The sequence below is a fragment of the Brienomyrus brachyistius genome, chromosome 7 (assembly GCF_023856365.1).
Source record: "Brienomyrus brachyistius isolate T26 chromosome 7, BBRACH_0.4, whole genome shotgun sequence".
Taxonomy (NCBI): Eukaryota; Metazoa; Chordata; class Actinopteri; order Osteoglossiformes; family Mormyridae; genus Brienomyrus; species Brienomyrus brachyistius.
Genome location: NC_064539.1, coordinates 5,645,240 through 5,663,866, shown reverse-complemented (window position 1 = coordinate 5,663,866; position 18,627 = coordinate 5,645,240). Strand labels below are relative to the sequence as shown.

Here is an 18,627-nt window from a genome sequence, read left to right as displayed (position 1 = left end):
CTTTACTTAATACGCCTATCATTTCTCTGTTGTTAAATATAAACTGCTACAGAGAGCAATCGCTACTGAAAACTAGCGACAAAGCATGTAATTGCTGTTTTGGTCTTCTAGTACTACAGGAATATAGTACAACATATATATTCTTATATTATATTATAGTTATATATTGAACGCGTTGATTTAGCTTAATAAAATAAAAGCATATAAATATAAGACGCGTGTTGTTCAGAATGTTGCTCGAAAATCCAGGATCGAGTTGTCAGAACCTTGGAAATTATTCCAGATACAGCTCAAGTCAAGGTAAGAAACCTGTTCGCTTGTTAAAGTTACGACCGGTTGCTTTTGCGGCGTGGTTTGTTATGCTAATTGTGGCACTTTGTAACGTTACAAAGAACGGCATTATGCCAATTTTACGCCCATCACTTTCTCCTCGTTAAGCAGTGGGATGTAAGTTAGCGTGAAATCGCGCAATATACAGAAAAGTACGTACTGGCACTGTGGGAAATCCGCTTACCAATGCTTGAAATGCTCCGTTGACAGGACTGCTCAAGGGATGAACGTTATTGCACTGTGTAGCTATGCAGTTAAAATTGGCGTTTCTTCTAATTTTGTCTCAATCCTCCAAAATAAACATTCACGGAAAACATTTTCTTTGTGCAAACGTTAGATATTAAAATATATTTATGAATTGAATAGTTTAAATACGATTTTGCTTTTAAGAGTATGTATATCTGAATGAGTTCACTTGTGTTGTCATTTATATTAATAGTGGTTATATTCACGCTCTTGGGTTTTAAGTCCACGCACTTGGGTTATTTGAAATTGTCTTAATACTTAAAATATGGTTTTGTCGAAGAGGAAAAAACAATAAAACATTACGGTTATGTTTATTTATTGGGTTTTAGCGTCCACCAGCCCTGAGAGAGACGTTATGAATACGTAATGAGCGGCATTGTTAGCGCCCCGTATGAGCAGATGTTAAGCGCTTACTGTCATTTTACACCATCACTCACTGCTGTCATGAGACCACCGCAATGCCGCTAAGCCCCCCCCCCCCCCCCCCAGTGGCGGAGACTGGCCGACTCTCGGCGGGGCGCACCGCGCCAGCTTGTCTCCCTGCACTCGGGACAAAACACTCAACAGGTATCGGATTCCATCAACAGTTGCGGCACCTGAGGTTATCTTGCATATAAAATATGATAAAAAGATATAGAAATGCAGATATGGAGATAGTTATTCGTAGACTTTTTATACGTCTGAAATTGATGAAGGTGCCGTGAAATAAATAAGAATCTGAAGGAACACTGGTAAACTACATATAAATCACAAAATTTCAGAGGCTGGTGTCTGGTGTATTTTTTATTTATTTATTTATTTATTGTGTAGGTCTAGAGGGAAAACATTTCAAGCTGTTAGTTTTAAAGTTTTACATGATTAAAAATATCCCATTAAAAACTGTAACTGATGTTTCACTCTAAATAAATAGCCAAAGTAATTCGTTTAATACAACCGAATCTATATCCATTTTAAATTTAAGGGAATTATAATCGCTGACACCTTAAATTCTCCGCAAAACAACATCTACACCGTGGAAATTAATGTTATTTTTTCATGAAGTAATATATGCATGCCTGTATATACTAATATGTTATTAATGCATATCAGGAGATAAGTGCATTTGTAATTGTTAACGGTAGGTACATTGACTTTGGTCATCCCAATAGAGGGCAAATTGAAAATGAAGAATGTGTTTTTCCATTATATGCCTTTTTGGAAGCCCCATTGAGATCCGTCCGTCTTCCAATTCGTTTCATCAGTATGATTATAAGCGTCAGTCGTTTTACCCCATTACTGTCTTCTCGCCCTTCAGAATGGCACGATCAATGAGACATAAAAATATTATTAAAGTTCAAAACCTGTAAAGAGCATCGAAGCATCGCGCCCCCTTCGCCAAAATGTATTTCATATACTCGGAAAACGCAGGCAAATGGGACATTGATTTTGAATTCATCAGAGGACCGGTACAGGGTGGCACTACGTCTGATTTCCCATGGCGCTCTTACGCACTAAAGATTCGTGTCAATAAAATTCATCTGGGTGTTGCCACACTTAACATTTTATTGAGCGGCCAATCCTCCTTAAAGTAAACAATTGTCTTTTGGAAGTCTCAACACGGAGAACTGATGCCTTTTACATAACCCCCACGGGCTGGGAAATACATAGTAGGACAGTGCCTGAGTGTACGCTTATTGCGTGGAGCGAAGTCGCGCGGCTCTCTCTGGGATGTTTATTACATTGCAATGTTCAGTGTGAGATACCGTAGGTCTGCTAGAAATTAGTGATCGCTTGACAAATATTTAAATTACGATGGCGCATTTTATTTTCAGACATCGGCTGTTCGATTTTAGGTGAAGACTTGATTATTTTACATCGATAACAGTTTACATAGTGTTATCTAGTGCCTAGACATTTTGTTCACGGTGAAGTATGGAACTGGATTCATTTGTACATATTTCTTAAAATACATATAAGCCTACAGATTCCTTTTTAAATGTTTAGTGAATACACAGACCGCAAAGAAAACAATACATCGTTTGGTTACCTGCAGTTAAAAAAAAAGAGTTAAATAGCTTATCTGACTGCGTTATTAAGAAGGTCATTATTGCCATATCGTTTATTACGAAAATGTAGTAGTACAATAAATTATATTGTTTTGTTTTACGGTGTTGTTTAACGCGTTTAATTATATTATCAGCAGAAACACACGTAAACAAAACACAAAACACAAAATATAAAAAAGGAAAACATTTCCCAGTAAGTTAGTCTGGTTTAATGGGGATACTCTACGGTTGGTATGTGCTATTGTGCAGGATAGTGCATATAATTTGTAAAGCAATTTTCGACCTAGGTTTTTAATTTGTTTATTTAGTACATATTATTTTTATTTTTATATATCGTGTGTTTTTTCAATATGATTTCTTAGGTCAGTAAATATGTTATGGAACAATTACGTCTAATTGCATGAACTTGACATTGAAACGTGTGCACAGTATGTAAACTATAGATTTGATTTCATTTCCAGCAGTTGTACAAGTTGACGACAACACAAAATTATGTGAATAGGTTACATTTTCCCATACACCACTAACCCAAATTTAAGGTGCCTGGTGCAGTTAAAGGAAATCTGTAACTTTATGCCATGTGGTCACGGTACTTATAGTTCTGTTACATGTTACACATTCATTTGCACTCCCTGCTATGTCAGAGAGGACGGACGTGAAGTGTGACGATTCACCGTCTTGCACGGCTACAGTGGCTGAGAGACCTGGGTAACGCGGCGGACTCCGTTATTATACGCGGACGGCGTTCTCCACCGTCGACTAAAACGCTGAAAAGTGGCCGAGTGGAGTTTATGTTCGGTCTGCAAGCCACTACGTTTTTTTTACCCGGCTTTGTGCGACAAGATAATGAGAAATGGATGTTTTTAACGAAGGGATCTCTCCGAAAGTAACGCACAATAACACGGAAATACTACTTGCATTATTGGTTCAGAACGAGGATCTTCGCAAAGGTAGCCAAATACACGATTTTACTCAGTGTTTACTCGGGGTTGACTCATGTTTGATTTGTTATTTATGAAAGTTAAGTCGCTTCACTTCAAATATATATATACGGGGATACTCTCCCGTTCTGTACTTGACATTATGAGTAGCTAATGACGTTTTAGGACTTGTCATATGTTAAAATTGTAGAATAGTTTAAAGTCTTTGAAATATTTGTCGTTTAATTGCTAGCATTTGTTGTGCATGTGGAAATTTAACAGACAGGTATACGTCTGTTTAGTGTTATAGCTTATTATACATCTAGAACTGGGTTGATAGATATTTCACTAATTTAAATCATATTTGAACAGATGTTCCCCCATTCTGTAACTATAGATTAATCAAGTTTTACCTGTAATGCTCTTCGCCACTGTACCAGTGCAGTGGTGGATATAGGTGGATATTAAGCGCCATACGACTAAAACGAAGACTTCGAATAAATGTTTTGATTCCCACTACACGTTAGAATTTTCTTTTTCATAAAATATTCTTTTCTCGATTCTTTACGTCCGTTTTACATTATACTGTAAAACAACAGTGACAGTAAAACAATTTTATGTCGTGGACTCCCGTCTAAACCAATATAATATGAAAATAATTGCTACGAAGCTTCGATGACGATTATATTGAAACGCAATAGAAATGGACTGACATACGTACAGCATTTTTATCGTTATAGTCTAATTAAGGAATATCTAGCTAGTGTGCTTTACGGCCAAAAGCTCAATGCTGCAAAATAAACAGCTTTTGAAAGATCGCACATTCCTTACAGACAAGGGACCGCTCCTTGGTTCAGTTCTTTAATAAATCCAAGTGACATATGCCAACAAAATTCGAATATTGATTAATACATTTATGTTTAAATAACCATCTCTGTGAAGGCGACAGAATTAGTGGTGGTAGCGGTAGTGGTTCGGCGAAAGACTAAAATATAACCTAGCATTTGTTTCTGTATTTTTTATATTTCTATGTTGTTTTATTGTTACATCTTACTGTTCAATGACGACGTGTGTATTAATTTCTAAACGGATTTTTAAATTTCGCTAAATGAAGGAACGCATGGATTCTAAAACGAAGATCCGGTAAATGACGTCTTGGGGTTTCCCTGACGAAGATTACTCGGTATCCTAAAGAATAATTTGATCATAAATCCACTACAGTAATCAATCAGTCCGAGTTCACTTTAATAACAATCATATCTTAGCCGTTAACTCGCACTATTACCTGTGAATTTATTAAAATATTATAAGATACTAAGTAACTACAGCCTGCCTCTTTCAAGAATATTCGAGTAAGGCCGCCAGCAACCTGTTATTAACATTAATATAAGACAATAACACAATGATTGATATTTCAATATCACATGTTAATATATTATTAGTAATAGTGCTGTTAATTTCTAAATAATTAAAATATCCATACTTGCAAGATATAAGGCTCCGCGTTTCTTTATCTCTTTTATTAGTCAGCTTTCTGAAGAGAATGTCACACTGCGCCGTATAAATACAAAATCCGTTCACAGACATTGCAGAAAATGTCGCCTTATGCAGTGTTTTTAGTCTACTTTTACAATAGAACAGTTAGAGTTTGATTTTTGGGGGGATTTTTTTCCCTCTAAGAATAAGAATATTTTATCAGAGTGCATTACATTATTATTTTTTTTATTTATTTCGTGAGAAAGTTCATAACACTTTCTGCTAATAAACAAACCAATTAGGCCTAACATGTTGGCATCATTGAGTTATGGATTCGTTAACGATAAAAGTATCTAAATTTATTTGGCTTAATCCTCCAACTAAAGCTGAAAATAATTATCCATCTTAATGCATTTTAATAGTTAAAATCCTGCATGAGGAATCCTGTTATTAAAACGTCATTAACGTTTTGAAAGTCTTATCAGAAATGGGTGGAATTTTAACACAATATTGCTATTATATGCAGAAATGCTAGACTGTAAATTTCCCCAAAAAGCTGTGAGAACGGACGGTGGTTTTATTTAATTATTTTTTTTCTTTCGTTTAATTTTCGCATTATAAATGTGCTTTACTTAGATTTTATATTTGGATGAGCAGTTACATCGTATTAACCTATTTTATTGTTGATTTATAATATTCCCTTAGACCTCCAAGAAAAATTAGATATGTTTGCTGGTGTAATAAATTACGCTCATATTTTAATCCTCATAACCGAATTTTATATTAATTTTCTGACCACGTTATAGAACTTAAAAATGTAGTCTTTTACAAACTGATCTACAAATGATCCCAAAGAGAGCTAAAATTATTATCATACTCGCAGTGCTTCTGTACTTTAGGTTCCAAGTTTGCTCGTGCCAATATGACGATTGTATTATCTTTTACAATAAAAAAAAGTAACGTATTTTTAAGAATCTATTAAAAGTGCACAAAATAACCACGTACTTAACGTTAAGTTAAATTTTTATTTTAACCCTGGCGCAGGCGTCGTCCTGGAAAATCTTGCATGCGATCACTCATTAAAAATTGGTGAAAAAACTTCACACGAAAATGTTCCGGTTTATTATTGATACCGGAAAAACAAGGGACAGGTAAGTTGCAGTTGTAAGGTCGACATGTATTAATGTTCAAATAATGAATTTAGCTGAACATTAAATGATACTATTCTTTCGTGAAACAAGTTGCAAAAATCACGTTGCCTGTAAACACTCATGAGCATTTATCGGAACCGGAAATCTTACATATTAGGTCTTAAAAAAGAAATAGAGTCACAGCGGTAAACCCTGTGATTGACAGCCGGCATCGTATATCGACAGGTGTTTAAATCTTTCGCGTCTCTAAGTAATGCTTAGGCGGTTTCCGGAGTAGGTTTGAAATAGACGTGCGGGGTTTTAGTTTAATTTTATTTATTTTCTCTACCTGGTAATATTTGACGTTTACTGGAGACAAACCTGCAGAGCCACCTATGGCTGACAGTGATTGGCTGGAGGGGCTGCATTTGTGGGATTTTACTGGTCCTGGTGCAGAAGGTTGTTTCAGCATCACTCAGTTTACTGGGCAGGAACAAATTGAAGCTTGTGTTGAGAGGGATAAGCGTACCCACCTACAATTAACTGCAACGAGAGATGGGCTTTAGACTCTGAAACACACTGCGGAGGCGACGCTATTTTTATCCGTAATTTGGGGACGTGAAGAGAGGCTGCAGTCCTGGCTTGTTGGTCACATTGTCTTCTGTCTCTGAACATCATGCAAAGTAAGTGCGCTGAAGTTCAGCTACTCCTATCACTGGGGTGAAAGGCAGAAGCACGAAGAAGCGTACCTCTGGATGATTATGCAATAATCGGTACGGATGTGGGAGATTAAATATTGTAGCTCGTGGATGATTGGTCCCTGGCTGATAGTAAGCGTTATCGTTGTGGCATTTCCTTGGCTTTATAGAGTAAAGTTGCTTGGCAACATTGACATTCATGGGAGAATCTACACATTATCTTCTTGGTGTATGTGTTTTTCAACCACATTTGTACCTTATACTTTCCCATTAAAATTCTACGTTTGTAATGGTATCAATTTTAATTGAATTTCTTTAGAAATATTCTAGGTGTCTCATTTATAAGACATTTCTACATGCACGTTTCCGGATACGTCTAACTGTTTTGCTCAATTGCTCCGTAATTTATCAACTGGATGCTCAGTTTTGATATAAACTATAGCCAGGTATTTACTCAGGTAAGCCACGCACGGCTGTCTGGTACTTCAATTTCTGCACGAAGCCTGACTCGGATAACTGAATATCTCACATCAGTTGTTGTGGGGATTGGTTGCGTTGCACGAATCTGAGATTTATTCGCGGATAATTGCAGTTATTAATTTCTTTGAATTAAAATTATTCCTTTCTTATATAACTCTAGATTATAAACAGATTCGCAATGTAACAACGAGCACGCCGAGCAACGCTTTCAAGCGATAACGAGACATTTGTAAATGTCTTTTCGTTAATGAAGTTCCATTGCTACGTTTGTGGCGAATAATTCATTAATAAATCATTTAAACAACATGCCTGATGCACGGTGGTTAAAAAAAATAATTTAATGACATATTCCATACAAAAAACATCATTTACTTGTGAAAATTCTGTAGCATGATACTAGTGGAACACCGGATTACGAAACCTGTTTTGCGAGTGAAAAATATTTATTTTTATAACAATTCACACTTTGGTGTATGGCGTGCATTTTCCTGTTTAAATTTTAGCTGATGGGCGAAGCAATCTAGGGAGGAACATTCCATTCTTCCGATCAAAATACTTGACATCTACTGCATGTGTTCGTTAAGTTTAAAGGCACATTGCAGTATGTTTCGTTTCACATATTCATCTGTTCTTGTGAATTACCTCGGGCTTATTATACCCGAATTATTATTTATATTTGTTTATTTAGGTTTCGCATTTAATATTATCATGTTAATTTTGGCATCATAAACGTCGTTCAAAGCTCCAGTTTGATTGTATCTTCTGAAACTAATGAAACAGGCCTGCTCGATAATGTTTGATATATTGCTAGCCAGCTGTTATACATTAGCGCTGCTCTTATCGTGCGCCCAGGACAAACAGGACGACTATTCGATGGCAAGATTTAAGCTTGTCTTATCATTTTTCTAATTGAACAGCACTTACCCCATTACTACAGAATAACTGTCACACTTTCAGCTGCAGATTTTTCAACTGAAATAAAAATAAAAATATGAAATTCAAGCTGTTGACTCATTTTATACCATTGTGACGATTTATTTCCAGTTTAACAATAATAATTATTATTATTGTTGTTGTTCATGTTTTATTGTCTATTTGTGGTGTGTACAAAGAGTATACTGTCTCTAGAAGCCATGTAGACCTAATATCATTGCCTGTTGTTCTGCTTTTAAACAGAGATCCCAGTTTGTGCGGGTTGCAACCAGCACATAGTGGACCGTTTCATTCTCAAAGTGTTGGACCGCCACTGGCACAGCAAGTGCCTGAAATGCAGCGACTGCCAGTCCCAGCTGGCCGACAAGTGCTTCAGCAGGGGCGACAGTGTCTACTGCAAAGAGGACTTCTTCAAGTGAGCAACTGATACCGACCAACTGTAGTTGATTCTGCAGAACACAGGAGTGCTTACACAGAATTTATCATTAAAGAATCTGCATACAAAGTAATAATATGAATAATCACTTAGTATAAGTTAGTATTGTTTTGCACCATTGTTACATAATAATTGCGTGACAGACGATTGTGTATAATTACACAATCCCAGAATTATTAGGCTTATTATTATTATTATTATTATTATTATTATTATTATTATTATTATTAAATTAAACTAGTCTCTGTACAGCTCTTCGAGCCAAGCTGATTGAAATGTATTTAATTTTTTACTACTATATTTTTTGCAATCTAAATTCTTGATTTTGGTTGCATTGTTTCTAACAGGAGATTTGGAACCAAATGTGCTGCCTGTCAACAAGGTATCCCACCGACCCAAGTCGTGCGAAGGGCGCAGGACTTCGTGTATCATCTACACTGCTTCGCCTGCGTTGTATGCAAGAGGCAGCTGGCGACTGGCGACGAATATTATCTGATGGAAGACAGCAGGCTGGTGTGTAAAGCAGACTACGAGACTGCTAAACAGAGAGGTGAGCGCAGCACATTAAAACATAAACCATGCGCATAAACTACGTTACATACGTTTTTGAAAATCGTTTTCTGGGTAAAAGACATGCTTCTGCGCTTTCTAGTGATGTCTCCCATTCTGCCGCGTAATTGAATGGTAACATATTCTCTAATTTATGCATAGGTTTGGTTACAAGCTGAGGTGATTAAGAAATTATTAAATCAATATACAGGAATTAATAAATTAAACGAAATGCACCCAAGTAGCGAGAAGATAGATCGGAAACGGCTGTGTTACATAACCATATCTTAAATTATTTATTCTGTAAATTAAAAGATTTCTCGGCAAAAATAAATGCTTAGCCTACTGGAGATTTGCATTTAATAACCCCTAGTTGAACCCCAAGTCAAATGAGTTACCTTGAGGTCAAAAGGTCTTATAACACTTGATCCAGGGAAGCCGCTACCGCTACATGCGTGTCTGTTTCCGCATCAGAAAGCCGGACAGCACCCATTCAAATCCAAGTGCATCATGGGAAAAAAAACCTAAAAACTAGTCCGAGCTTCCGACGAAATAAAACTCCCCACCTGCTGACAAACTGCGATTTTCCCCGATGCCTTGGCGACTGATGACCTCGCATTATAGGTATTTCCAAGAGCCACTGATGGTCGTTACCTAAGTGATTATTCGCCTAATGTTAACATTATTTTTTATATTAATACAATAAAAAATTATATGCATTCCGACTTTCATAAATTTATTTAGGCCTACCATTTCTTCAAATTTAGTAGCCTATTCTATGCGACAAATGCGTAGTTTTATAGAATATTGAAATGCAAAATCATTTGTAGTTGTATGGTTCATAAAAATGTTATTTACATAATGTGCAAAACATTTAGGTTTAATCACAAATTTAGTTGCCATTGAATTTTTGTCATCATCATATTAAAGCAAGAGTACTGCTATAGACGCACAATTTTAGACTACATCCATAAGTGCCCATTAAATTAAATGTAATACAGCAGGAAGAAAAATCTGCATGTTATAAGCCATTTATTCTACAGCTGTACTTCTTTGGCTTTGGGAGTCGATGCACGTTTTCAGTAAAAACACACAAGTTTGTTTTTTGATAACAAGGGGGCGCCATTATTTACGAGCCGTGTTGTCACACGCACTTACGCAGCCAAATGCCCGCATGTAAAAGCGCGAGAATTTAGGCTCGAGTTGATTTATCGCGAGAGCGGCTGTAGTAGCGATAAAATAAAAATAAAGTAGTGTTACGTTTAGTAACGAATAAAACATTTGAACTGTTAATTAAATGGGAGGGGGCGGCGGGGGTTGAATGCGCCTTGGCTTGTATGCTTTTTATTGCCTGGGACTTCAGTTTCCGTCTAGGTGACATTTTTTCTGTTTCTTTAATTTGATGTGACAATGCTGGGGAGATGATCATGTGATAGTGTTTTATTTGCACAGTGAAAATGAGTATTACATGATCTTAAGGACTGGAACCAGTGTTTGCTTAGAAGTAACACTGATAAGACAAATGTGGCCCATCTGTACAATTCCCGGAGGTGTAACATTAAAAGTATATAAGATTAAATCATATTGCGATGTTGGACATTTAGGACGGCAGGCAATGCACGGAGTGGCTAACCCAGTCCCGTGTGTCCCAGAGGCAGACTCCACGGCGAAAAGACCACGGACCACCATAACGGCGAAACAGCTAGAGACGCTGAAAAACGCCTATAACAACTCGCCCAAGCCGGCCAGGCACGTCCGTGAGCAGCTGTCATCGGAAACCGGCCTGGACATGAGAGTGGTGCAGGTAACGCTACCATAGTCTTTATTAAAGTCATCGTGATCCTAACATTAGTGACCATTTCTTTAGTGCTGGAATCCTGACGTAAATGCAACAGATTAGCGTTATATTCAGGTTTTATTATTTAAATGACAGACTAGAGTAGTCTAATGGGGGGGTGTGTGGGGCTTAATGGCTTTAATTTGTAAAATGATACAGTTAAGTGAATTTCACGTTTGAAAGTCAGATGGCAGAGGACAAAGCCCTACTGGATTGTCTTCAGTAAGGCCGCTGTGGCACACTCTGATCATATATATCGTTTTATGCCCATCTGAGGGCACGGAGAGATCACGAATGGGACTGTACTCCCTGTCTCCATTATTCATTTACCTTTTAAGAGACCTGTAAAGAACAGGACGTCAGCATGAATTCCCTAGTATAGCCTAGTTAAAAGATCTCCCCCCCCCCCAAATAATACCCTATAAGTTATTTCTCTTTTGTTTAAGAACTATCAGAAACCTAGAGCTTATATTTTTAAGTGCTGTAGGTGCAGTAAATAAGCCATGAAGATTTTAGCTTACCTGTACTTTTAAAGAGCGCGATTTCTATTGCATTTCATTGTGTAGTCCATGTTGAATATGAATGACTGAATCGATGCAAATAGCACAGGATGTTTTTTTGTGTGAATGGAATGGTTAAGGTAATCTTTATACTCTACAAGTCAAGGATGACTTGTAGCCATCTGTGAGTTAATTACACATGTGATAACATCGTGTCCTACAGCACAAAGGCTGTAATGCAGTGTTTCCACACCCCGGTCCTCGGGGACCCCCAGCTTCTGCATATTTTTGCTCCCTCCCTTGGATTGTCTGGGTCCCCGAGGACCGGATTGGGTCTGCTCTGATGTTACTGTCACGTCTCTCTGCTTCAGTCTTTTTTTTCCTCTGAGGTTAAAAAATATATCTGACGTTCGCAAGCTTAATTACCTCCAACCTTAAAGTGCAATGTACTTGTAATTGTACTTATAAAATATGTAAATTATGTTAAGTGAGAACAAATTTATGGTGGAAAGCTGACAGGAAGGTAGCTTTTTAATTTGCTCCTGAGAGAGATAATTAACTGCTGAATATACATCCATCCTTGCACCTTTCTCAGTCCCTTATTTAGCCAGGGCTGCAGGGACGGGGGACACCCAGGGCAGGATATTGTGGACGATTTAGAGAATTTGGGGAGAACATGCAAACTCCGCAATGGGGCTGAGAATGAAGCGCAATTTAAGGCTACAGTGAAACCCGCTCAGGGCCATAATCTCCATCACATGCCAAATGTGAAATAATACCTCACACTGCCTTTTCCGTCTCCAGTCTGAGCTATCTGGTCTGCCTACTATTGCCTTCTGCACACATAATAACATAATATTAAATGACACAGAAATGTGCAATATGTAATATGCAGGATGTAAGAAAGACAGCTGGATTATTGAATGTGAAGGGCACACACAAGCATTGAAATACAAATTAAACTTCGACTGCAAAGAAATCTGGAAGACCAAGGGGTGTTGCTTGCTTTTGTTGAAAGATATTAGGGCCAGAAAACTGTATACAAAGGTAACTTTACGGTGTGTCTTTAGTTTCGGGTTTAAATCTTAACCCTTTCGGGTATACCTCCCTGGTATTCACGCTTGATGATTTATGGAGGGATATGCGGTTCTATACTGAAATATTCCAGAAAGCCGGTTCGAGTTTAAACCTTAACACCGACACAGCGGAAATGTTAGCTTTGTATGCAGTTTTGCCGGCTGTAATACCTTTCATTGTTTGTAATATTTTTCAGTGTTTGTCTGCTTTTGTCACGTTCAGTAGCCCAGCTGTCTCGCTTAAAGTCACCGACGGTGAATGTGCAATTAGTAATAAATAAATGCGTATAAAAACACATAATACTATAGTTACATGGTGTGCATCGTCCCCCCCAGTTTAAAGCTTAAAGCACACTTACAGGATTCGTCTGTATAGTTTAGGTTTATACTTATTAGTCTATAAATAAATGCTATCTTTTGTACTTTAAACGTACACAGTGCAGTTATTAATGGTAACAGAGAATTATTGTGGGATCTCGCAAAAGTCCATCCCATTGAGTCCATCCCAAAGAAAGTCCATTTCTTTCCTAACCATCGTCTTTTTCCCCCTCCATGCCCCATCCAGGGCTCCACACGCTCTGCAACAGGTTGCCAGTTAGTTTGAAGAGTTTCCAACGCAACGATTTGACAGAACTCGCCCAATCTGTCAAGACAGCTCTGGATCAATTCATGCTTTAATCACTTGATAATGTAACGGGAAAGGCAGGTGTGGCTTTAGGGTTCACATAATTGAAAGCTGCCACTTTTCTTGGCTTTTTTTTTTTTTCTTGGATTGTGAGAGGCAGTCACTCACTATTGGCGACTGGAATGAAAAAACAGAACTAAAATCTAGTCACACTGGGAACCATTTAGGTAATCTGGAGCCCTGCCACTGAACCACACTTCTAAATATCCACTAATCTAGGGGTGGGTAATCTTCTCCAGAAAGGGCTACTGTGTGTGTGGGTTTTCATTGCAACTCCCAAATTAGAGGACTGATTGGCTGAAGAGTCCTCACACCACACAACAGCTGACCTAAAGGTTAACCCGAAAACCGGCATACATATTGGCTCTTTGCAGATAACACTGCCCAACCCCTGCATTAATCCAAATTGCTAGATCCTGACAGGGCTGTGTAGATTTTTTGAGGGTCAGGTGCTCAAATGTTAAAAAAAGGGGCAGAATTCCTTCAACGCTTACACGCAGGTTTACGGCCACGACCATTTCGTGTCACGTCACGTACTTCACCATTATTTGTTTAGGTAAACTGCAGCGTTAAATTGACATCCCATGTGGAAGGAGGACCTTAGGTGCATCAACGTTTGAGTGGTTTTCCGTGACGCCCCATTCAGGTGTGGTTCCAGAACAGGCGTGCGAAGGAGAAGCGGCTGAAGAAGGATGCCGGCCGACAGAGGTGGGGGCAGTATTTCCGCAGCATGAAAAGGTCGCGGGGCGGCTCCAAGTCGGACAAGGACAGCATTCAGGAGGAGGGCATGGACAGTGATGCAGAGGTCTCCTTCACAGGTAATGCAATTAATCTGGGGGAAAGATTAAAAACCGGAACTTGACATGAAGCTTGCAGAAATGTGCAAAATAATTTTACAAACCTAAAGGGTTCCCCTGACGTTTGTTGCAGTTTTTTTTCCGATTGCGCTGTGTATGTGCGTGTAAGGAAATGTGCTTGTGGGGACTCAAACACATGTGGAGTAGTAAACATCCTCCTGACTCTACCTGTTTCTCTCCACTGTCTCAGATGAGCCCTCCATGTCTGACGTCAGCCACTCCAATGGGATCTATAGCGGTCTGAACGAGACGTCCCCCGCCATTGCCCGAGGCGGGGGTAACCATGGAAACTTCCCCCTAGACCAAGGGGTCATCCCACCACAGGACCAGTACCATGACGTCCGATCCAGCAGCCCGTACGGCCTGCCCCAGTCCCCGAGCTCCCTGCAGACCCTTCCTGGACATCAGCCGCTCATCTCCAGCCTGGTGTACCCCGATACTGGGTTGTCCATCATGGCCCAGGGCGGGCCGCCCAACATGAGCCAGGCCATGCGGGTGATGGCTGGTGGTAACGGCCCCAGCTCAGACTTATCCACGGGCTCCAGCGGCGGATATCCGGACTTTCCAGCGAGCCCCGCCTCCTGGCTGGACGAGGTGGACCACACTCAGTTTTAAAGACCCATCCGTGGAAAACGTGATATGTACAAAATACGTGTCTCTGGACAAATGTTTTTTTCATGACGTGGGAAGGACCCCTCCATCATGCTGTGTTTGTGACTATAGACCGTTTGATGAAGCCGTACCCAGTCCCCCTTTGATCTCCTCAGATGCCCCCATATTTCTGCTTAGACTGCATTTTCACTAAACATTTCATTCAGTCTCCATCCGCATGGCCGGAATGTGGGGCAGGACTTGCAGGGAGGCTATCCAGGGTAGACCAGGGACTGTCAGAGCAGCTCTCGTGAAATGACTAATTTAACAGAAAATAGACTTCTGGCGGCAGTCATGTCCAAAGGGAAAAAGAAAACAGAAAGGTAGAGTTTCACAGTTTGTAGCCCAGGAGTTTAGCTTTCTGTGGCTAGACACCTCCTGAGCTTCTGCTCCGAAAACCCCTCTGACAGCTGCTGAAGCTACCTCCTCTCCTAAAACCATCTTGTCAGATCTGAAAAGTCTGCAGAATTGTCTTGGAAAAGCTCTAGAACTGGGCCATTCAAATCGGGGCCCTCCGGGGCCGTGCTCTCTCCAGCCTTCCTTTACCTGTGAGCCAGGTGTGAAGCCTCTGTGGCCAATCAGAATCAGTAACTGTTAAAGTACCTGGAAGAACTGAAAACAAGGCCTGGATTTGGAATAAAGGGCCAGATTTGAAGAGCCCTGCTCTAGGAGGGAGAGGGGTGGATTTCTGAAAACACCACGATGCCTGAGACCACATTTATTTTTTGGAGAAGAAAAAAAAAGGTATTACTACTGCATTCCTATTTTCTCATCGAGTAGGAGGAAACACCAGCACCGTATCCGCCCAAAACGTAACCATTTTCTTTGCATCTGTTCATAGACCTGAGTCCTCTTATCCCTAGAGAAAAAGTGTGTGATTGGTGTATGGGAAGACACTCTGCCTTATGCAGCTGGGCCCCGCCAGGAAACGCCACATCAGGCACTTCCAGCCCGATCCACCACTTTCACCTGTTTTCACTCTTTATATTCTCATTGTACTCTTTTTGTCTGTCTGTTGCCAAATGTCCCTTGTACTCAGTACACTTTATAATCATTGGAAGCTTAATTTTTACAGCCCCTGGAGAAAAAGATGGATTGACATAAAAATGTAAATGTGATCCTTTATTAATTGGGAGTATTTCTATGCATTTGTGTGTTCTCAGATGTATGTTAATTTCAAAGCACTGAAACCACGAGGTCAGTGTAACTGTTTGTTTATGTGGAATATGTTTTATGTTGTCTATTTATGCTCTCCGATGATCACGTGCTACTGGTCTTTAATAAATTTGTCAATGAAATACAAACGACCTGCTTCCTTGAGCTGTTCTGTAAAGTACTTAAGTTCTACTGGGCTAAAACGAACAGTACTCAGGCAGAAAGCATGTTTCTTGCAAGTGCAGTCAAATGCAATTGCTCGGAACATGCCTAGCTTGCGTCCATAGTGATTGAACGTCATCCATTATGACTGTCGGATGCTTCATGTCAGTGAGGGGGCACACTCCCACAATGCACTGCACCACTGCCATGCAGGGTGTGGCCAATGGGGATGAAGGGATCGTTTTTCCACGCTGTTGCTTCCTGCTTCAGGTGTGAATCAGACTCAGCTGAGAATGCACAGATGCAAAGATCAGACAAATCAATGTACGATTTATATTTACAAATACGCATTCTGAAGTCAGGTTCCAAAAAAAAATAGCAAAGAAAAATTATTTTATTCTGCTGGCTGACTACAAACGTCTATATTTCACACGTACTTTTCTGATATATATTTCCTGCAGAGTGTTGGCTATAATTCCTACACTAACGCAACAGCATGACACGTCATATAATTTGCACAAACCACCCCGCCGTAGGCAGCAGTCCTAGTTTATTGACTTAACATCGCTTTAATACATTTACAGAAATAACTCTCTTTAAACCCCACAGCCATGTACAGAGTATCTGGCTGGAAGATGGATGGAATTCTCCTTATGGGTTTATTAATACCTATTAATTTCTGTTGGAGACCTTATCTGCTGCTTGCTGTGCTTCACGGTGACCGTGTGCTGGATAAAGACTGGAAGACGGATGGATAAATGATTTGCATTTTTTGTTTACAGTGCGAGCGATACGTATTTACTTATTACTCATTACGTATTACAAATAAACACAATATGTAAGGCAAGAGACGTAGATGTACTAACAAACCTGGTGGTATTGGGTTTCCGGCAAACCAGCCGCGGAGGCTCCCGTTGTCTTTCCACTCCGATCCGGCTGCAGGGGAGCCTGTAATCAGTCACGTATCTCTCCCGTCTCCCGTTGTTAGCCTATACTGTTAAATGGCGGTTAAGGAGAACTTTCCATTTGCACAGCACAAAAGGCTCGAATAAAAAAATCACTAGCACTAATTGCCAGTAAATTAATAAATATGTTGAGATACTAATGCTCGCTTCATATAATAATAAAATGCACAGTTCATTACAGTTCATCCATCCATCTTATCTCTTACGATGTTGCGGTCACAATCAAAATATTTATACAAACAAATTAAAAGTTTAGAACCGGTAAAATCAGTAATAGGCCCACAAAAATTTGCCTTAAAATACCCCAAATCCCACCCCCCAAAACGGTCTTTTACGTATTTATCTGTCCTAATTATTTTCTTGAATTAATCACACTGTCCCCTTCATGTCCCGGTAGATTAGGAAACCCGAGTGGATCTGAGCGATCTACCTGAATCTGTAAATTGCCCGCTTGGCTAATTACCAAGGGCGTATCAGCCGTTCAGGGACTCTTTAGCGTAGAAATCTGATGCAGAGTACGCGGGGATGGTTTGATCTGCAGATAAGCACACATTGTTTGTTCCTACCAAGCTGAAATATTTAGTCTCTTATCCCGTAGGTCTATCACAGGACAGCTTGTGAATTCCCTCATATGTTTACTTATTTAGAGTCAGGTTCAATTAGATATATTGGGCATTTGCCGCATGCCTATACAGAAGCCGGTAGTTTGGTGCTTCGGATATGCCTGCAATGGAGACAGAGGTTGGGAAAATGAAACGTTTGTAAGCATTTTGTGATGTACTTCCTTCACAAAGAATTGTTTGCAAAAAGATTGCAGGAAAACAATGTGAATTTCAAATAATAAAGAATACGAATGTCTGTTTATTGTTTTTATAGAAAAATAATGCAAAATTTGGATCTTGTTTACAGTTTTAAAGCTCTGTTTGAAATGGCAGCCTTCCGGTTTTGCTTTAATATACAAAACGTATGGATTAGGACAATTTTGTAGAAAGAAATTGAAAAAGCATGGTTTAATTTAAGATCTATCATGATAGCATCAGTACTTCTTAGACTTAAAGTTTAGACTTAAATTCCCAGTCTGGTCACATTATCTTCAAACAACATCCTGATTGTAGGCAAGCTATCGAGGGTACTGAAGATCTAGGATTTTCAGAACAGTTATCACATAATGACTAATTTAACAGGAAATAGACTTTCAGTTGCAAATTAACAGCATAGGGGAAACAGAGACTGAGAATTTGCAGCCCATTAGTTTGACTTCCTGCAACTAGACACCTCCTGAGTTTTTTTTTTCTTTGAAAATTCGATTATTAGATTATTGCAGTTCAGCAGACACTAACATAATCAGTTTGAGCTGCAGGTGAGTAGCTAGGACAGGGATGGGAAGAGGCTCTCTGAGGGGTGGGTGAGGGATATGTCAAAGGCGACGCTAATCCCAGGTCTGGTCAGTTTACCGCGCCCTTTCCTGGGAAAACGCGTCGGTGATGCTTGTGCAA

At 39.4% G+C, this 18,627-nt stretch overlaps 1 protein-coding gene and 1 long non-coding RNA gene across 5 annotated transcripts; one reads left to right on the top strand and one right to left on the bottom strand.

Annotated features, from left to right (window-relative positions):
- Nucleotides 1-230: 230 nt before the first annotated feature.
- On the top strand, nucleotides 231-16,117 carry lhx3 (LIM homeobox 3). Of its 4 annotated transcripts, XM_049019932.1 has the most exons (7): nucleotides 231-300; nucleotides 1,338-1,343; nucleotides 8,502-8,673; nucleotides 9,042-9,244; nucleotides 10,896-11,047; nucleotides 13,988-14,159; nucleotides 14,389-16,117. In XM_049019932.1, exons 1-7 carry the CDS (start codon nucleotides 231-233, stop codon nucleotides 14,811-14,813), a joined length of 1,200 nt encoding a protein of 399 aa, XP_048875889.1. In that variant the 3' UTR covers nucleotides 14,814-16,117. The 4 variants fall into 4 exon arrangements, with proteins under 4 accessions (XP_048875889.1, XP_048875888.1, XP_048875887.1 ...); XM_049019931.1 differs by lacking the exon at nucleotides 1,338-1,343; XM_049019930.1 differs by lacking the exons at nucleotides 231-300; nucleotides 1,338-1,343 and adding an exon at nucleotides 3,475-3,571.
- Nucleotides 16,118-16,287: 170 nt separating this feature from the next.
- Nucleotides 16,288-17,670, bottom strand: LOC125746201 (uncharacterized). The gene is made up of 3 exons (XR_007398875.1): nucleotides 17,562-17,670; nucleotides 17,037-17,160; nucleotides 16,288-16,453 (listed from the first exon to the last, which is right to left on the bottom strand). It is a non-coding gene; the product is annotated as an uncharacterized LOC125746201 (long non-coding RNA).
- Between the last annotated feature and the right edge of the window lie 957 nt (nucleotides 17,671-18,627).